At 38.3% G+C, this 21,621-nt stretch overlaps 1 protein-coding gene across 3 annotated transcripts in view; it reads left to right on the top strand.

The window, feature by feature from the left end:
* USP6NL (USP6 N-terminal like) overlaps positions 1 to 21,621 on the top strand; it is a 115,942-nt gene that overhangs the window by 1,208 nt on the left and 93,113 nt on the right. The window contains exons 2-3 of one of the 3 annotated variants that reach the window (XM_068910861.1): positions 3,816 to 3,905; positions 6,237 to 6,279. Coding sequence is in view for 2 of the 3 variants with exons in the window: in XM_009683013.2 (XP_009681308.1) it covers positions 20,533 to 20,605 (73 nt within the window). In the remaining variant the exon portion in view is untranslated. Of the gene's footprint in view, positions 1 to 3,815; positions 3,906 to 6,236; positions 6,280 to 20,517; positions 20,606 to 21,621 lie in introns of those variants that run through there. The other 2 variants (XM_068910784.1, XM_009683013.2) reach the window with 2 other exon arrangements.

Below are 21,621 nucleotides of genomic sequence, written 5' to 3'. Positions count from 1 at the left end.
AACCGAAACTCAAACTTGGCTAAGGCTGCGTGCGTGTTACCTACCGCCGCCAATCAGCAGCGCCTGAAACCAAAAGCGCTTTGCTGGGCGCTCGGCAGTGTAAATATTCCTGCTATGAACAAAGAGGAGGGTGCGACGCTGTGCCCCTTTCGTCGGTGCGTTTCCTCCTCGGTGGCCAGCCAGTGATTTTCTGTAGGTTCTTAAGCAGTAGCAACCTCATTTTGTTGCGAATTCTGCGTTTCCCGCTGGCTTGGGCATGTTCTTGAGCTAGGACGCTGAGAAACCAGACAGAAATATTATGAATTTTTTTACTATAGTCTTTCTAATAGCGATGAGCTTCAATGAGCTCGCCGAGCTTCTTTGTAACTTCTGTTGTTGCTGGTTATAACTTCAAAGTTCAGTCAACTTGGGTGCAGTGTAAAATAAGTATTTTGTAGAACTGACTTGAAACCAGCTGTTCTTTTGCCCTCTGATTATATTGCAGAGAAACCGATAATTTCGGACTCAATGTTTTGCCAGCCAGCAAAACTTTAAAACGCCTGGTTCTGAAATCTTTGTTTACTTTGAGGGGCAAAAACATTTTCCGTCAAAGAAGGAAGTAAATGACAGTAAAATGTAGCTTTGTGCAAGCAGGTTCTGTTTCGACTATTTTGTCTTTGTGTGTATGTGTGTGTGTCATAAAACAGTACAGTTGTGTGCTGCTCCCATAATTTCTAGTTCTTTGAAGTTGGGATTATGAATTCGTAATGCTAACTTCTTAGCATTTAGGTTGAACAGAAACTAGATTAAGTACAGGCAGAGCAGACCTGAATCCTTAATAGTTGTCAACTTAAAGGAATCTCTTTGTCTCTAAATAGAAACGTGGTGCGTGGACTTGTAATAAGCTGTAATTTACTTGCAGTCTGCTTCAAGTTCCTTATAGTAAGACAGAAAACTTGGTAAAAAAGAGATCTGGCACTAGGTGTGGGAACATATAATTGGATGCGTTATTAGTACGCTTGAATTTGAAATTGTAAAGAGCTTCTCCCACTTCAGATATTCCTTTCAAATCTAAGTTTAAAATTTCACAACTATACGAATTGAATACCAAGGGCTAGTAAATGTGTTTTATTGGTAAGAAAATTCTGGGTGGGATACGAGGGTTAGTGCTTCAATCAAGAAAAGGGTAAACAGTGTGTGTGTGTTTTATACGCTTGTTGTTTGCAAGCGAAAGCAGGAAGAACTTCAGCGACTTTCTTGAATGAAAAGATTTTTCCAAGATGGTATTTTTACAGCAAGACTCTCAACAAGTGACATTCTTTCTTTCCCCTGTTGTATAGTATTTGTTAGTGCTTGTGTGCGGGAGAGAAGCGTATAAGCATGGAAATAAATCAGGTCATTGGTTAAGCCAGCTGAGTGACGACAATTTAGTTTCCTAACACATGTCCTTAGGAAAAGCATCAATATTGCAATGCAACAGTAAACACAAACTTTCAGATATTTGGCAATGTTGACCGTTCCTCGTTCTCCAACACTGCTTGCTGCTGTTATACTCCAAGTTGTAAATACAGTATGAAACTTTTCCTCCTTTTAGCGGAGGAATAAGTATGCACTTTGGAATAGTCCAATTAAATGGCTTTCAGCAAACGTAAAAATGAAGTTATGAACTTGGGGAAAAACTAGGATCTGCGCATGCAGCTCTATTTCAAGGAACAAAAACTAAATTTTATCAGAAGGATATATTGACTAGTAAACAGACATTAGTAATACCTAAGCAAAGTATTTAGATGCAGAAAGCAAGATAGCAAAAGAGTTTAGCAATCTGAACTCTGACTGTCTCATATATACTGCACTGAAACGTTCACTTTTCATAGTTATTAAACACGTTTTAGGTAGTAGATAGCTGCTATATTCTCTACTACTCCTTTCCCTGCTTTTACATGACTAGATTATATAAATGATGTGATGGATAATTTTGCTGCTATTAGCGTTCAGTGGTTTTCAGAACTGGTGTTTGGTGTTTTGCCTAATGAGCAGCCTTTTCCTGAACGTGAAAACAACAAAATCTCGTGTAATGCAATGTCTCTGAAGCGGGGTATTGTTAGTTCACGTTTAAGAAAATAAGGTTAGACTCTACCTTTGGTGAATGCGATTGAACAGGAGGCTTCAGTCTGCCAGTTGTCTCCACGTAGGATTGTGGAGCAGCTGGGGCCCAAGGTGGGATGGCGCTCCAGTCCAAAGCGTTCTGGACCAGCGCTGAGCGCCTTCCGTATGACTCATTTGATGTTCTTGACATAATAACTGTAATTAGTCCAGTAAATGATAAAATGTCATGGAAATGTCATGTCATTTGCTAATTTAGACATCGGTAATCGAAAGAAAACCAACAAGACCGTAGTTCGAACGATATGTTTTACCCAGACGCTTTATTTTTGATTAGGCTGTGTGTGCTTAAATGTTTAATTTAGCAGCCTCTCGCAGAGAATTGACAGGACCTGCAATTCGAAATGTTGTTTTTTCACTGATTGCGCTAATGGCTTTGTGTTCTTGTGGTTTTTAATGTTTGCACACGCGTTTCTTCGACATGATACCATTTTCTTCAGTTATTAAGCCTCTTCTCTACACTACTCTTTCAATGTGGAAAAAGTTCATTGCCTGCAGTCTGTAACGTTACTGTAGGTTTCCTATTAGCTGTTTTTTTTTCTGTTTTTGTTTTAATTTAAGAGTTCAAGCAATTGATTGAGGAGCTGTGCTGTGAGTGCAGTCTGATGATAGTTCCTCTGCTACTTTGGCACGTGCTGTAAATCTGGAAATGTTATGCTAAGTTGGCACTTTAAAGAAAGTTAGATCTCTTCCTTTGTTTCTTTGTGTTCTTCTTAAGCCCTATGAGATCAGAGGAGTTGAGACTTGAAATCTGAGTCAGCGCAAGGTATTATCTGGCTTGACTAGCGCAGGTGGTCAGGTTCAGCAGTTCTCATTGGCTATGAAAAGAGGGCCTAAGTCACACAATATTTCTTAATTTACAGAAACTTTGTGCAGGTACTAGAAGAAAACTTTATGGCTTTATAAATACAGTCTTGCCGATGAGATAAAGTTATTTTCGTTTAACTATCACAGATTTGTATAAACTTGCTTATGGCAGCAGGATGGAGATTATATAATAAATGTTCTAAAATGTAGCTGCTGTGCCATCGTTGTTGAAGATTAAGTCCTGTATATGTAGCTTTGGGGAAAGCCAGGCGTATTGCTAGTGAATCCACATCTGCCCTACCTAGATATCTTTTTCTGATTTCAATTATGTGTTTGACAGATTAGCTAGTTTGCACTCACTAGAAGCTGTAGCTTTTTCGGATTTTGTTTCTGGGGAGGAAGTGTTGGCCGTTAATACCAACCCATGTTTATTTAGTAAATTTGTTTATGGTCATAGTGTTTCAAAGAATATCTTGTTATTGCATCTTCCTGCTAGCTGAGGTTGCTGAAGGAAAGTATTACTTTGATCCTATTTTCAGTTACTATATCCATATTATAGTCTTGTACTTTTCCTTTCTTAAAGAATGTTTATTACCCTTTGGGAAAAGTTACGTTTTTATGAACTAGTGTGTGCAAACAGTTTTATGACATGGACGTTAGAAAGTACACGTTTTGAGTTGATAAGCTTCAAAATATATCCATAAGCAGTGAAGTCCCTCAGTCATAACAAATACATCTTTGTATTCCTTTTCTAACAAGGAGGATGAAAGGTTAATGGGGAAAAACAATTTATATAAAACTTGTTTAGTTACTTGAAGTTGAAAAAATGATTTTTTTTTTTTCTCTAATTATCCTACCATCATCAGGACATGTATACCTCTGAGAAACCTTCTCCAACAAGACACCTTGCTTCACGACCTGTCTTGGATTATATGCAAAGAAGTTTCCAGTCATGAGTGAGTAGATTCCTTTCTTATGCCATATGTTGTAATATTCAGCGCCACGATCTCTTTTAAAAAGAAAAAAGAAACCCTTAGTTTTCAGTTTAAAGTAAATGTACTTCTGTAGTGGATTTTGGAAGGTTATTCTTCCTCAGAAATGTTCAAACTGAGTTTTGTCTTTCCATTCCCTTATAACCAACTATATAAAGCCAGATTTGGCAGATGCTGTTCTCTACCTGCAAAATTTTGATGAATGTATGCTTTATAATACTTCTGTGTTGGTAGTCTTGTATCACTTTCAAGAAGGTAAGTTCTGAAACAAGTTGATGTTTGTTTCTTCCATCTAAATAAAACAACATGCAGCTTTGAGGGGAAAATGTCTTGGGTTTGCTAAAGACTCCAAAATATGTGAATGCCCACTAAATTAAAATAGCTGGTAGAAATCCAACAGAAAATGAATGGACTCCATTTTATGGGGGAAAAATATTACTTAAATTCCCCTATAGAGATCTGATCCCAAAGGAATTTTGGCATGTGTTGGAAAGATCTGAGCTGCAGAATACTGTGACTTAAGGTCTTATGTTTTCACGAAAAAGCAGATGAAAGACAGTAGGAAGTTTGTTCTGAGGTTTAGGGCATATTTGATCATTAAGACACTCTCTTTTTTTAGAAAACAATTTTGAATATTTAAGTGTTCTTCATAAGTTTTCCTTACTGTGAATCTTCTTGGCAGCGGCATTACCTAGACTTGCCTCATGCGGAAATAACAAAATAACTTATGATGCTCAGCAACTATATTTATAATGTAGTTTAGTTTCAACAGAACTGTACTAAATCTTTTAAAAAAATAAGCATCTAATTTGTAGGATAATACTTTTGTCAGTAGAATAAGTCCATTCCCTTTTCTGGGAGGAAATGATTAAAGAAAACTGTTGGTTAATTTTCTTGTCAAGCGAAATGAAAAATGATTTTTCTTGTCATCTGAAAGAAAGAAAAGTAGTGGAGGAAATAGTTGCTAATTGCAGGAGAAAAAAAACTATACCAAAAAAAAGAAAGATTAAAAGATTTGCTGGACCTGGAGCTTCATGCTTAGTATAGAAGGAACTATTTAAGTGTTCACATATATTATTTCCTATTTGTCGAGTTTCTGACATTGCAAGTATTTGCAGTTTTGAACAAATGACAACTTTTCAGGCGGTTATTCCATGTACCTGAATATCCTGACTTGTCGAGCACTACTGTATCAATCTTCATTTGTTTTATAGAGCATCTCCTATGCTGTCTTTGCCTAATGAATGGTACTGAACATAACACCTATCTACAAGTTTTGTTAGCTTGTGAATCATAGTTGCTGTGTCCATGTGACTCACTGAAGTGTTGCTGGGATGATTTTTAAATGTTTCGTAGTTTGGATACAGCAAATGTTGTCATGACTTGAGCAAAATACCGTTGATTTTGGTGAGAATTTGAAATGATTCCAGACTGGAGAGTTTAGCTTTGTATTACAAAGAACGAAGAGGCTTATTCAAATGACAGATAAGACTTTGGCAATGTTTTTTGTGGTGCTTAATAAAGTTACTCAAAATACAGCCTCTTGTTTGCAGGAAGAACACCACGTTCCTGTATTAGACATTAGTGCTCTAGTACTTGTTTAGCCGTGGGTTTACAGGGAACAATGCAGAAATTCTGCTTTTAAAAAAAATATGAATTAGAGAACATTATATATTTATATTGGATAGCTCTTAGATTTGTTAGTGTACTATTTGCTTCTTGAAGCATGAACTGCGAGCTTGCTCTACGTAGTTTCAGGCAGCTCTGTAGTAAATACCTCGGTCTACAAGGTATTTATCATCTTATGCAGATGTATTTATTTGTATACTTCTGTATATGTCAGCTTATTCACAAAAGCTTTGCGTACCTAGAATAGCTAAATGTGTTAAAGTGGTCGAGGCTTCTTATGTTCTGATGTTCCTGACCTGTGCATCTGCTGATGCCGTTCAAAATTAACATCTAAGAGATGTTAATCTCAGAGACATAACACGCAGGAAAGTCAGATTAAGAAGGTACCTTCTTGGTTCATAAATTCATACTGCTGTTATAAGCAAACTACATTATTTATTTGTTTGCATTACTTATTTATTATTTTATTGGGGTGCATTTGAGGCAGTGCATATTTCCACTACAGTTTGTGAAAGACTGTTTTGGAATCTTAGTCCTACAACGATTAAATCTCTTTTCTGATGTCTGTCCTATTCTCAGGCAATTCATATCTATTTGTCTTTTTGGTCAACGTTATTCATTAGCTTTAAAAGTCATTTTTCCCTTTCATCATATTTGTCATTTTAGGAGTTTGTTACATAGAATGCCTTCTGTTAACGAAACCACTTGCGTAAGTAAACCTCTAATATCTTGGTACTTAAGAAACACACATAAGCTTATCGTTAAGAAAGTGCTCGGCTGTATATTTTCAGCAAGCACCCCCTCCACCCCTTTCGGCAGTGCAGAGAATCTGTAAACATGTTGAAACTGAGGCGCTATAAAATGGTGTGCACCACAGGACAATGGGATCATGTGTTTAAAGGGTGTTTAACGGTATGCAGTGTAGGTAAGTTAGTTTTATCTTGCTTTATTTTACATTTAAAGATAAATTGTCACAGAAATTGTAGCTATATGTAACCTGCCTAACTGTCACACCATGGAAAAGTTGATTGAATCTGGATTAAAAAATAAAAGTTTCTTTGGCTGTTAATATTTAGCTGCTGGAAAATGTGTAATATCATGAAAAATTCTTATGATTATAAACTGTGCTCTTTATTTTTGGGAGTTTTCCTATGACTCCTCCTTTGCAGAAGGACTAGGTCAGTACAGCGAACTCATTTGAGCTGGTACAATAAACTCAGTTGGGAAACAGTTTAAATAACTGTTGGTACATACTGTTGTACAGAGTACTGTCCTTCTTGAAACAAGCTGCTGACATCTTCAGTTTTTTTCTGAATGCAGAGAATGCAGTGCTTTTTTCTTTTTTTTTTTTTTTTTTTTTATTCTGCTGTCATAATAAATTGTACAGAATAATTCTTTCCTGGCTTTGTCTTTATACTTTTAGTTTTGTTTCCCACAGCCTAAAAGCTTACGTTGCATGCAGTTGGGAAATTAACCTGCTATTCTTCATGCTTCAATATTATCTGTTTGGATTGTCTTTGTGATTGACAGAGAGGACAGGAGTGAATTTTGTGTGTTTGGAGAGAGGCTGTACGATGTAATTTTATATTTTGGAATTGTGCATTGTGGTCTGGTAATGAGGTGGGAAACTTTTTGCTTCACCAGTTCAAATCAAGACCACACTAGCGTGATTAAAGGCTACTTCTGTTCGATAGTTGGTTATTTATCTTGACTTCTCGTTACAGCTGGCTTTGTAGTTTGTGTTCAGAGACAAACCTTAGGTTTTGCGATTTATGTATTTTTTTTTTTTAGTTCCTGTAGCGCGTATAAAGATGTAGATTTAGCTATCAGTTTGTCTGTTCATGAGCAGTAAACTTGGGAATTAAAAAGAATTCAATGTGATATATTCTTGCATTTGCAACTGAAAAAGTGTGTTTTGGGCTTTTAGAAAGCTTAGAAAGCTCTGTTTTGTTAAGGCTGGCCCTCACCTCCGGTTGCCCCTCCTTGTATGCCAGATGGAATTCATAGTGAGTTGAGGACTAAGTCAGCGTTCATAAAATAAATGGTGGGAAACGGACATTTTTCTGTCCCTGAGTGTAAGTTTGTTGTGCGTTTTTTGTATTTTGCAAATAATTCTAAAGATGATTGATGTAGTTTAAGAAGCTTTGTAGTCATTGCAGTTGCCCTCAATGAGGTGCGATACAGTATCAGAAAAGAAAAAGGCTAAATTGTTCTGATGCGTACATAAAATTGGCATGTTGGGGAAGAAAAACTGAAAAGTAAGATAAAATTTCTTTTTAACAAAATGTACCAACAAACAGAATGGAAGTCAGATTATTACATTGTTATATGCTAAGTTTTCATTTTATTTTTGAACCGTGAATTCTTAACACCAACTGTCTGTATCTTCAAGCCTCTATTTTGTATATGAGATTTTTTTTTAAAGTAACCTGTGCATTACTGACTCATAAAAGTTATTTAATTGATAGCATGAGTTTTTGTCTTACTTACCCTTGCTCTGTTCATCTGTGAAACTAGTAGGGGAATTTACCAGTGTACGTTACTGTAGTGACACATGAGTTCTTGGACTGGAAGAAGAAGTAGCGTAGTAACTTTTTTTTTCGTCGTGGGACGTTGAAGCATAAAAAAGGCATGTCTGCTAAGTTGGTTGGCTCGTGAGCTTAGCCCTATCGGGAGAAGTGCTTACTGTTCTTGATCTTGCTTCATCGTTACTTTTCTGTATCATCTTAGTTTTGTGCTTCAGCTTTCTTCGGCTACTAATAGTTAATGCGGCATCAGCTGGCTGTCTTCTCTGCACGGTGTGGTTAGCCCTCAAGGGAGGCTATCAGAAACAGTGTGCTGGAGGTAGTCTTCTGACTTGAAATGCAGAGCAGGCATTGGGAGGTCAGAGTTAACGAGTTACAGAAACTTTTATGGACTCGCAGAAAAAGCTTCTAATGAAGCAGAGCTTCAGTGGAGCAGAGCTTCATTAGAAATGTCTGGCAGATGGAGCCAAGACTGAAGTGAGGGTATTTAAAATGTCATGAGCCACTTAAGTGTTGCCCTTGCCAGTAGTGCTGATAGTGTCCTTCTCCTGCCCCTAACTGTGAACTCCTGCACTCTTTGTTGCACAAACGTTTGTGAGGGTGGTTTGAATTGGGTGGGTTCCCTAGGCTGTTCACTACACAGCTTGCAGCAATGCAACCATTTGTGCAGAAGGGAGAGCAGCACAGCAGTGAAAATAAGTGGCTGGCTGGTGGGTGCAACTGTGTTATTTTCAGTGGTAACGCTCTGTTTTTCCCTTGCTTGAAGCGTGCGTGGAACTATAGTTGAAGTTATTTAGGAATTTAGTAATCTTAGCCTTGCTCTATAGTAAGTGAGGAGAGGCATCTCCAGAGGGCTAATCAGATCTTAGGTGATCCAGTTTCTCACCAGTGATGCAATTAAACCTCCCCTCTAAATACGGAGGGTGCATTAGTCAGAATAAAATATGAACCAAAATACTTGACCTACAAACAGCGGATACATCGCACTTAGGAAATGCAGGCATGTTTGTAGAAACTTGCTTGGTTTCTTGATACTCACATTTTATGATGTTGAACTTACTTCATTATTGACATGAAATAACTTCTGAGACCCTGTGACCTTTTTTTGAATGGTAGTACAGCTTAACTTTAGGTCATTTATGAAACAGTGAATTAGTAATTTGTATCAGGACACAAGTGAATTTTTTTTTTTTTAAACCATCTGCATTTAATCTGCATTTAGCTGACTTTTCAGATGAGAATTTTCATAATCCTTCCTTTATTTTATATCAACTTGGGATATTTAGGACTAGTAGGTTGTGGCGTTCCTTGCACATAGACTGTATTTTTAGATTGGAAGAGGAAAACGGGTATTTTTTGCGTTTGTGGGGTTCTTTGGTTCTCAGTCGCTTTCACTGGACAAAATAGATGTTGACCTGAATAGACAGAAGTGAAGTCAGTTTCTTCTCTGAAACTTTGCAGAAGGTCGCAGCTGCAAAAACATATAAAATAATATATTTATCGTGTTCAGAAACTGTGCTTTCAGGTGACATATTCAAGTTCGGTAGCCTTATGTTTTATAAGACTTTATTAGGAAACAGGTGTTCCTTGGTGTTTGCTGTTTTATTTACATTAGTTAATGAGGCGTAGTAAAGCGATGTATTAAAAACCCAAGCAAAACAAACCCCTTTACATTTATTAATTACAATTACTTTTTTTAAATGTTGCTATTAAACCTAACTTTCTTCAGCTGAGTTTTTTCCCCTGTAGCTTTAAATTGATGGTCAGGTTGAGGGGGCTACTGTAAATAAGTAAGTGTAACACGACATCTGCATTTCAACCACTGTAACTTCTCTTTGTAAACCAAGGTGTTAGTACTGGCAGAAAGCCATTGTTAGTTCTGAAATGACAGAAGAGCTATGGCAGAAGAGCTACCATTATGCGTATTACTGCGGGACCGGTATTTTAGTACAGCTCAGTTTTTGCTCCCTGAACATCTTGTTTTAAGAGGTCTTTGCATTTCACGTATCTCTTCTGTGATGCTTGCAGTGAAGACTATGCATGGGTTATTTACAAATTATTTGCTTTAGGACACTTCTTTAACTCTTTGTATATGTCCCAGCAATGGCAATGGTAATTCTTATATATATTTTTCTTTTGCACGCACCCCTTCACGTTCTTTTATTTGTGTGTGTGTGTATATATATATATATATGCAGAGAGAGAGTCAATTTTCTAAATGTCTGCCTCATTATTTTGATTTATCAGCAAGGACTACTGAATCAAGTATTATGGTTACTCAGTGTACGCAGAAGTACATGTCTTTGGCAATGTAATGCTCTCCCTGTTACAGGTTTCTTATTTAAATCTTAGTTGTTGGAACCATCCTTGTACTCCTTTATATAGAAGATTGCACAGTAAATTCTCTTCTAGAGATCTTTGCTACTTATTGTTAAGTACCCCTGCAGTAGAAAGAACAGTGTAACGTTGTTCCCTGGAGCGAATATCAAGTATCCACCGCTATGTAAGCAATTCATATTTCTGGGATCCTGTTCATCCTTGATAAGTTGAGTGTGGCATTCAGGTACATTCCAAAGATGAAGGATGCAGAAACTTGCAGCTAAAACAGACATGCAAAAACAGTAGCTGTAGATATAGACGTTTGGGGAGGCACCCACCTCTTTGTGCAAGGCGCTATGTAGACGCCAAACTATGATGTTCTAGTTACTGCAGGGATGGTTTTTTAGAGGCTGCAGTATTAAGCATCGTGGTGGGTCACGTTATTTGTTACTGAATTGGGGTATTCCCGGAAGAACGGCTTAGAAGGGTGAAGGATTTCAAGTGGCCTGAAGAAGAACTTTTCAAACGGCAGTGAAGTATTTAGAAGACTTTCCTGATCTGTAGAGTTATGTTCTGTACAATTTCTGCACAACTGAGTAATAGGCACTGCTGTGTTGGAAACAGAAAGCTATTGCAGCTCAGTGGTGGAGTGTTATCACAGATAAGGGAAATAAGTGAGCTGTTTCTTAAAGTTTTGTGTTATTATTTCTCCTATGTTCATATTCAAGAAACAAAATCTGGTTTACGAGATGTGCAGTTATTTTAAGCTAAATTGACTGTGTTTCAAGAAAAACTTCTCTGACATTCTTTATGCAGTTTTTGATAGGAAACAACAACTTTGATTTGTAGCACGGATGGAAAATACTTGGGGTTGTTGCCATAAATGGGGTTATGCAAGTAATCCCAGCAGGATTACTGGCTCCATAGCTGGCTCTGTATTTGTTTAAATTTAAGATCTTTTTTTTACTTAAACTATCCAATCAATTGTCTCTTCGGTGTTTAAAGGATATTTGCAAATGTTTGTATAAACAAAGCAGCTGTGCTTAGATGATATCCTATCTAGCAGCTGGTTATAAGGTTCTTTGAATCTGTCATTGCAAAAGAATCCCTGTATAATTAAGAGATCTTCTTTCTCAAAATTATGTAGGGGGCTGACAAGATTGCACTGAGTTTTTTTTTTTTTTTTTTTTCCAGAGCTGTTGCTATTCCCGTACTTACCCTGTTATCCAAAATTTCTGATGCGAGCAGGAAACTGCAGGTCTTTAAGGCTAGTTTTGGAAGCTGGTGGGGTGTGCCTCCCCTCTACCCCCCCCATTTTTATGGCATGTAATGTAATCAATTCTTGTCCGGTATAGGAGGCATAGCAACATGCTGTAGAGTTTCCAGTGCTTTTAGCCTATGCAGTCATTAAGCTAATAGATCGCTACTATAAAAGAGCCCTTTGTTTTATTAAAGCACTCTGGTTTGCCGTATGAGAGGTTTCTTGAATGCAGTCTTTCTGATTTACTCTTGAAAAGCCCTTTGAAAATCTGCCTAATTCCGCGGTGGCATGCTGAAAGGCTCGCTCAGAGCCCTCTCTCTGAGCTGCAGGCAGACTTCCCAGAATTTTTACAGAGAGGCTCTCTCCAGAATGCCTTTTGTTACATTCAATATAAAGCCTTTTCTTTCTCTGTTTTTGTAGTAGAATTTTGCATGACGTTTTATGAGGAATATTATTTGTGGTGCTTCTATTTGAGATATACAAACAATGCAACGACATAACCCTCCTTCCCTGCCCTCTCCCCAAACTTGCTTTTTGGCAGGGACACTTCTCAGCTGTAGTGATCTCATTTCAGTGATGCTGCCTGCACTACAGCCATGCTTTGTAGCCAGACCCTGCTTCCCTTGCATCCTTCGGAGAGGTTACATTTTATATTACTGCCATCCAGTTGTAAAAACTCTCCTTTCAGTTTCTCTCCTTTTTTTTTTTTAAACTTTACTTCCCCCCCCGCCCCGTCCAGTTACATCAAGTCACTGTAAAAACATTTGAAGGGACTAGGGGTTGGTCTTGAGTGATGGGGAAGAAAGAATTAGGGTTATAGTTAGCCTTGAGAAGATTAGACTCAAACTGGGAAATGTCACTTTAGTTTTTTGTTCTCCATCTCCTCTCCTGCGCTGCTTCCCCCGCCCCCCAAGCTCTGTTCTATGCCAGAAACAGTGACAAAAATGTCCACAGTCAGTACTTAAGTGGTAGGAAAATATTTGTTTTTAGAGCAAAGGCTAATGAGTTACTTTTTAGGGACACTTCAATATTTATTTATGCCCCATGCGTTAAAATAAACTAGAAGAAATAATATTTGTGTGAAACTCACTGTGAGGCTCTCTCTTTTCTTTTGGTTGGATCAGTTAAGTGGAGCATCCATTTTGAAGAGCTAACCCTTAATTTGTGTTTTTCTTTGGTGCTTTATATTCAGTGGACCTACTAGACGATATACCAAGTCCATATTTCGTATCTGTGTAGTGTCCAGTGAAAGCGAACAGATGAGGTGCGAGCGCAAGTCTTCTCAAATGGAGGATGATGACACTACTTTTTCTGTTCTTCTAGCGCTGGCGTAGTACTACTCGAAGTTACGGTGTATTAAAATATCCAATGCTAATACTGGGTGATATTCAGTTCCTGCTTGTCTAGACCGTGGACAGTCACTGGCTGAAACTTGGAGTGGTTTTAAATTCTCTAAAGGTGCAGAGGGTTCCTGGAGAATGACAAATATTATACTGCAGTCTTTTGTCTGTTAAAATGAGACCGAAATGCTAGGGCATGTCTGATTCCTCTGGCTTTGCTCTTGCACTAGGTAGGTAACAGTTCTTCAGTTAGCTAGTCCAGTAGTCTTGAAAGAAAGCTGAATACGGGTGCCTGTTTCACACTATGGCTTCTGCTGCCTCTGCGTAGTGCGAGCACAGTGTATCTGCAAGCCGTGTGGCTAAGGTGCCCAGATGTTTCCCCCAAATTTTTTCATTGATGGGGAAATAGGAGAACTCTTTAGTAGCTGAGCCATGTCTGTACTGCGTAGGAAATAGGATCCCGTTTGAAGCAAGTGTAACAAGCTAGTTATAGTGCACTAAATAAATCCACTCTTAAGAATAGAGGCCAAACAGAGAGAGCTAGTAGTTATCTTTATAATTACTTACCAGACTACGTATTCCAAACACAGCTCTCGGGTTAATCTTAGGTAACAGCACTGTCATATTCAACTGTGATACTAAGCTGGGATTTTTTAAATAGAATAGTTAAAAAGCATCGTCTTCCTAAACATTTTATGAGCGAAGGACAAGGAACAGAGTCTTAGAGCAGGAGACAGAAGTCTGAAAGTGAACAGTTAGTGGGGTCTCCCATTAATACCCAACTGCAGTAACTAAACAGGCCCGGGTGCACTTCCCTACAAAGGAAGGTGGGTCACGCTGGATCTGTGTGACCTTCAAGCTAATTTTCTTCAGTTACTTTTGAGGTGGTGAAATCTTTCTTCCCTGTCCTCTATTTGTTTATCCCAATTTTTTCATCAATGGGACAGCTGAGCTCCTGTGAACACATATTTCTTTACTGTGGAGATTAGCCTGTTGCAAAGTATTCAAAAAAGCTTTTGTTTAAATATTTTGATTTTATTGCCAAGACAAAGTCGTACCATAGTATTTTGATTCAGCCGACTGATTTACTTGGTGTAACAAATAATCTTTGTGTTTTGCAATGGAGTCATAAGGTGTAATGTTCTTCCTGGTAGCTCTGGACAGCTGCGTCTTATTTCTTAGATGGATTAAATATCAACACAGAAGTGTTACATGCAGTAGAGGATTTAATCTTGCTAACAAATAGTGGTGCACAGAATTGTATAGTTTTTCTGTGCTTCAGGAGGTTAGAGATTATTAATCATGTTGATATCCTTTTCCACAGGAAACGGAATAAAGGTTTTATTTAAAAGCAAACTTTTTTCTCTCGCTTTTTTTCTTCTTTGAATTGACATCTTTAAGGTAGTATCTTCTGGGTTTTTTCCCCTTTTTTAATATTGTAAAAAGTTGATCTTAATCACTAGCATGGTTTCATAAATTTAGGTTTGACAGAATATTCTAATATGATCCTTTAGCTTGGAGATAAATTTGTCGATGAATACCACAGCTGTGACCCAAATCCAGGAAATGCAAAAAACGGAGGAAAAGCTGCGTCTTCTGTTTGGAATAGCCTTTAAAAACTTGTCTGGTACAGTATTTGCAGTTTCATAAATGTTTGGTTTCTATTTGAGACTTCTAGTATGGAATTTTGACCTCAAAATTATCATGATATGCAGCTAAAAGTGTGTAACGATAAGAGATAAGGGGAGGGAAACTCTGAAATTCTATAGTGTGTGTATGTTTACCGAGATCTTTTACTAACTCTTTTTCCTCTTCTCTTTTAAAAATCAAATTTCCTCGCGTATTTAAAATGGGCTGCTTGAGTTTTTTTTCCAAAAAAGATATATCCAGTTTGATGCTTCCCTTAAATTACCCTACCAAATAATATGACCTTTTGCCTTTTGAGGGACATGAGGCTGGGAGAGAGGAGAAAGATGTTAGATAAAGAGTAACTATAGAACTGTAGGTTCTTATTAGGGATGAAACAAACAAAACGTTTGTTGCATTCCTCTATGTTGCTTGTTTAACACAATTGTATTCTCATAGTTCCAAAATAAACTTACGTATCCTATCTAATGAGTTCTGCATTACAGCTTAAAATACCCTTTTTGTCAGATTTTTACGTGTTAAATATCTAAGGAGTTTTGGGTGTCTTTTAAAGTGTTGTCAAACTGTGTAGCTCAGTTGAGTAAAGATGTTGTGCGAGTACTAAAATTCACTCGTATGTTTAAGTACGATGGTACAGTTTCACAGTAAAGACATAACCAAAGACTAACCAGTGCCCTTACTTTGCTGGTAGAGGTGATAAGTATAAAACATGTCTGTCGGATTTATTTGTTTTTATTTATTTGCTTTTGGAGCAGTGCATCAAGACATATTTGAACACAAAGTTCTGATATAGAGCTCCATTAGTATATGGTATCATTAGCAGGATAATAAAAGTGATACATGCAGGCGGTTCCCTTATCTTCACTGTGGTTCTCTGGGAATGTTGCTGTCTATCTTGTTGTTGTCTAGGTCCACGTGCAGAGTATGTGTTGTGGCAAGAGCTAGCGGGGAGGAAAAAAGAGCATGAGTAACAGGAAAAAAGTAAGAGTATTATGCAGCTAGAGAACTTTTCATTGTGTAGTTCCTTTCCTTAAAACTTCAAATAATGTGTAATAACGGCTGTCTAACTTGTCTACACATATATATTTTTTTCTCTCTCCCTTTAGCTTTTACTGTTTATCTTTATTTTTTTTTCTTTTTTGGCTTGATACATTTCTGCCTGGAACATGTGGAATGGATTTTATTGACCCTTTATTGAAGTTCTGAGTTATGGTCCTGAATGGGATGAACAGTTCTCTTGTATGTTCAAAGTGTAAAGAAAAACAGACATTTAAAAAAAAAAAAAAAAAAAAAAGGAAAAAATGCCTCTGGTCTTCTTTAATCAAGCTTCACCCTGTTACTATTAATTATTACTTTTCCATCCTTCTAGATCAGACTTCTTTCTGCTCCCGGTAAGGTTTCCTCTAAAGGAGGTCATATATCTAAATCTGTTTATTTAAAAGCTGTAGCCGTTCTTTCAGGCTTTGGAAATGGAGTCAAAAGTGTCAGAAATGCAAAAGTCAGTTTTCTAGGCGGATTCAGATCCCATTGAATTATGCAATTACTGGTCCTGTAGGATCATTCATCAGACCTAAGGATTGTTGTTGTTCTGTGTGTGTGTGGTTTTTTTTTTTTTTGTAACGGATGCCATTTTAAAGTTTGCAAAAGACATACCGCAAAACAGTTTTCTTTGAAAAATGAATACCTTAAGTGTTAAACTGGGATACCTCACCAGTGCCAAGAGTTTCCCAGCAAAGGCTGCCAGAATTCCAGGTGCCATTTCCTGAGGACATTAGGTTTTCTTTTCTTTTATCTTTCATGCATTGCTGTCCGAGAATAGTTTGTAGAAAATAACGAGAATCAGAATTTAAGTTCCAGCGGTTTAGGGGGGGCTCTAGCAATAGCTGAGGAACTCCAGAGTTCTGCTTTCCCAGCTACGGTGGATTATTTAAAATTTAATGAGCAAAAACTGTAGGCTTTAGTTCACAGATTGGAAAATTAATTCAAATTATTAAAGGGAGAAGACAGATAACCTGCTTTACAGCATCTTCTAGTAGTAACTTGTATCATGATGTATGTCTCGGAGATCAATACCCATTTATTTTGAGATATTTCTTTGAAGACCGATTGTGACAGGAAAAGTCAGAGAGGACCGTTGTAAAAGAGAATGACTCTATTGATACTTAACCTTTGGTTTGCAGTAAGCCGTTGCCTTAATTGCTAGATATACTCATCTGAATTTATCTTTCTTTTGCAAGAAAAGGTATAGTATTTACTGTGGGCTTACTACGCAAATGCTTTTACAGTATGTTGTTCCTCATACTTCAGATTTAAAGAACCTTTTCCGGAGTAATGTGCCTTACTTGTTGCTCCTCAATCCTTTAAAACTAATATAACGTTGAAAACGTTTTCCTGCTTGTAAAATACTTGTTGCTCCTGGTAAGAATATCTGCTTCATTCTCTGAGTGAAACGTCTCTTTTGCTAAGATGGGAGGGAAGCTGAAGCAGTCTTGCTATGTCCGGTTTCTGAAACTGTAGCTTTTAAATCAAGCATTCAAATTGATCATTAAGAACAGCTGCCTTTGCTGTTGCTAGTACTTGACTTTTTATAGCCCTTGTTATGAATAGCCCTACTGACTTTGTAATGTATTTAAGCTCTGTCTGCGTTTTACGGATGTAGAAAGAAGAGGCCAAAGAGCAAGTGGAACCTCGCTCTCGTAAATCCCCGTGTGCTGCTCGTAACATCAGACTTTGCTCTTTCACAGAACTAAACAAATATCAGAAGGAGTCTTTCATACGTGATACTGTACTTACCTGCTTGCTAGATAATAATGGCAAGACTTGCAGCCTGATCCTGCTTCCCTTGAAATCCCTTGAATTCCCTTGGATACCTGGCTGGTGTCGTGCCCTGGTCGCTTTCCCCGAGTTTCTCTTTGGCCATTGCATTGTGGGCTTCCTGTTTCTTTGGGTTTGTCAGGTCTTAAGCTTGGTGTCCTAACTATTTTTAGAGTGTAGTGGGTAGGAAAAAGGACGTTAATAATTCTGCCCTGTGTTTTGGGGAGCACAAAAACATTATCCCTTATGTTGTTTATCAAGAACAGCGTGGCTCTGCTTCAGACTTGCACTCTTTTCTTCTTTTATGTGCTCTTTGCAAACAGGATGTTCAATGAATGCAGTTTCCTAAGATCACTTTAAAACTTTTTTTTTCCTCCTACAGTAGAATTTTTCTAATGAAGAAGAAGGGGAAGCTACCTTCCACCTTTGCAGATTATTGCATGCCAGGGGAGACAGGTGTAAAGGGCAACGCTTTCTAGTTCTGAAGTTCTTGTGCGTTTCCCTTCACAGCTCAGAGCAGGCTTTGGCTATTTGAAATATTCTTGCCACTGGTGAAGAGAGGTAGACCGAAGACCATGGGCTGAAAGCCTTTCCTAATGGCTTTTCTCCAACTTCAGCAGGAGCTGGTTTTGCATTCTCTTCACAACCTAGTAAGCCTGCAAATCACTTAAGAATCCTTTCCCAGGTTTTCATTTTTGTTACCGGCAGGATCTGGAGTCCCTGTGAAAAGGGAGCAACTTTCGGATACGGAATAGCTGTCACCTCTCCTGGACGTTAATTCATAGCTGCTGAAGCGCAACGTTTATATTTTGCTATCATTATGGCTCATTTCCCAGAGTTTGGAAAGAGTTTTGACACAAAAGCAAGTACAAAGCATGCCCTCGATTCCCTTCTCTCTTCCCCCGTGTTGCTCTTTGACAGTCCACTCTCCTCTCCTTATTCCAACGCTTGAGAAACTTAGAAATGAGATAGTTTAATTAAAAATTACCTTCACAATCTGCGCTGTATACTCATGCATTAGTTGGCTAAGTGAGTGCTGTTATTACTGTAGTCTTCATCTTACCTTTCTGCTTCCCATTTTTTTAATTCTTTTTTATATAAAAGACCATGAAAATGTTGTTAGTGCTGTAAAAGTAGAGTTCTTCTGTGAACCATAAACTTAGTCAACTTTGAGAGTAAACTTCCAATGCAATTAAGTTGTAAATAATGAATTCCTTAGAGTGTATATCTTCAACTTGAAGGCAACTTGTTTTATATCCTGAGTTAAAGAAAGGAAGGATGCATCATGGAAAAGTAAGGGTGGCAGAGTTCTTACAGCAGGAATTTGGAGATCCAAACAATTAACAAGTGAAGAACTTTACCAGACAAGCCTGTATTCTGCATCTTAAATGTTTTGAGTTTATAGTTGGGGGGACGGATCACAGAAAATGTGTATTACATTTCTAATAACTCAATATTGAGGGGGGGAAAAAAAGTCATTTGCCGGAAACCTGGAATTTAAGTTTATATACAGGAGTTAGAAATTGCTCTTAATATAGAGGGCTATGAGCTCAATTTCAAACAGCCTTCGGAAGCCTCCTTCAGGAAGGGATTAAATTAGAGTTGCACAGTAATACTCTCTAAGCTTCCTATTGAGTAGGCACTTGAATATTTGCTGGGTGGGAGAAGAAATCAGACAGCTTGTCAGAGGTAATGGTTTTAGTCGTCTCTGTTTCGCCAAGCCAAATGTGATCATGCTCTGGGATATTATTACTTCTGGCAGAGGTGGATTAATGGGCAGAGCGGAAATGAACTAACATAAAAAGGCGGTTTGTTGTGCCTGTACTCTGTACGTTTCAAGAGACCGACGTGTGTGGGTAAGTACGCTAGCAAATCTAAAATCCGAAATGCTCGTGATCTGCAGCTGGAAAAGGAAAGAGATGACCTCTCTCTGCCCATCTAACACTTAAGCAACGGGAACAGAAGGTCTAAAGGGCAGAGAGCGCGTCTTGCTGTGCCTTGGTTGCAGCCTGTGGTTTGCTCTAATGTTATGGTTTTCCTGGAAAATGGAGTTGGCTTCCTAAATTGCTCTCTTTGTGTCGACAAGGCCTCGCAATCCTTTGTAGGAATCCAGTTTCCAAAAGCCTTCACAGAGGCTCTTCAGAGCTGGCAGTTATTTAACGCGACTGTATAAAACACGATTTCTCATGGTTTTCTTGTCCGCTCTGTAGCACGCTTTGACAGAGGGGATGTCTGAAGTGTCTTTGTACGTCTTCCAAATGGCATTACAAATGTCGTTGGGCACATACTGCAATTTGTTTGTTAAAATTACCTGCCAGAGGTAATGATAACACCTGAGTCGAAACTGTTCTGTGCGCCTCTGGCGGCGAGCGAGAGAAGAACGCCCGACGTGCTCCTAGGATTTCGGGCGTCCGTCCGAGGTGTAAGAATGCCGGGCGCGTCGGAGGGTGTCAGAGGTGTGCGTGTGAGGGGGAGGAAGAGCAGTGAATGCCTCTTTTTAGCAGGTGCTTGCATATGCCTGATGGAGTTTAGCAGGCTGGATTTATTTTTAGTTCTGTTAGTAGATTTGACAGTCGTTCTACTCTGCGCCGGTAGCTCTCTTAAAACATGACATGAAAATTCATCAATTGATACCTGCTTTTAAAGAGTGTGCGGACATGCTTCTTAAGTACTGAGCCCAGGGGATTATGTTGTTTCCATCAACTTGCATTTGAAGAGGTGTTTTCTTCAGTCACTTTGTGGTGCAAATGTTTCCTTTTAAACTTTACTTAGAGAAATCAGTATGCCTTCTCCTCAGGAAATCGTTTGAAAAGGTTCAGTAGAAATACACTTAGGACTGCTTGCGGTTTTTTGTCTCCGTGTGCTGAAGTCACTTTAAATCCATCACCCCGGTCTGCGGAGTCGCCAGGCAGAAACCGTTCTCTGAAAGGTAGAGGAGTTGTTCTCGCATCGGTTTTGCTCGAGCGTGTTGAAGACAGCCATGTAATAACGTGCTGTGATGAAACCTGTTGGGATTTTAGAGGAGTATCTAGTCTCTGTGATCTTGCTGAGGAGCAATGATTCAAGTGCTACAGATTGTAAAGGATCTGGTGTCGCCAGCCAGACGGAGAGCAGATGCCGCTAAGAAAGGTAAGCGCGGCGCTGGGATGTGTTCAGTCTTCTGAGTAATTTGCTTAAATCAGAAATATTTTGCAGTTCGATTGTAGTTCAACCTAACGTGTACTTAAGATTTCATGCTCTCTGCTGTGGCATATACAGCTACCATAATTTGGCTTTGAACTGTATGAAGCCCAATTACTATCATTTTGCATCTGCAGCTTTCCTGAAGAGAATCCTGATGACGTTTCTTGCGCTGAAGATGCAGTTTATGTCGGCGTTCGTAACTGCTGCTGTTATGCTAAAGGTCTTCCCTTTCTTTTTCTGGGCTAAAAAGATTTTTCTTGTCCGGGTAGCTGAGACTGTGAACGTAGCCTCCGTATGCCGTATAATCCCCTCGGAACAGCTTTTCAAATCTTTTAAGTATTCTGAATGAGGGTAAGAGCAAAAATAGGCTCCTTCAGTGCTTATGGAAATGAGAGGGACTGAAAGTACACAGCTGCAGTGCTGTTTAGGTTTTACAATTAGGTTATTTCTAGATGAAAACTAACTTCAGAAACTGAAATGGCTCTTGCATGTGTACAAAACATTATTTGAAATACTCGGTCACTGTTTGAAATTAATTGATGCTAAATGCTTCTCTTGTTCTCTTCAGACTGTTGAATGTTTGTTGTGCTTTCTTCTCTAAAGTAGTGCCCTCCTTTGATATCTGGCTACTTACCTAATTAGGAACTCATTAAACACTTTATTTTTTCCACCGTTCATTTTCACTTTTAATTTTAAATATTTTCCGGCTGAATACATAGTTTGTACGGGAAATAAAATAATTAAATTTTATTAAAATGTTTTAAAAACTGCACTTGTTTCTTACTGGAATTAATTTCTGTGGGGCCTCTTTCTCTTATATTGAATAGATCAAGCATAATTTAGGACCTGTAGCCTCCGCGTCTGCCTGTTACTCCGTCGTTCTGTTCTTCCCTTATGTGTAATCTGCAGCGAGAAGCTAGTACCTTTATTTTAAATCTCTCACCTAATAACATCAGGTTGCT

The sequence above is a fragment of the Struthio camelus genome, chromosome 1 (genome assembly GCF_040807025.1).
Source record: "Struthio camelus isolate bStrCam1 chromosome 1, bStrCam1.hap1, whole genome shotgun sequence".
Lineage (NCBI taxonomy): Eukaryota > Metazoa > Chordata > Aves > Struthioniformes > Struthionidae > Struthio > Struthio camelus.
The sequence above is the reverse complement of the archived record's forward strand: the minus strand, read 5'-3'. Positions and strand labels throughout refer to the sequence as shown.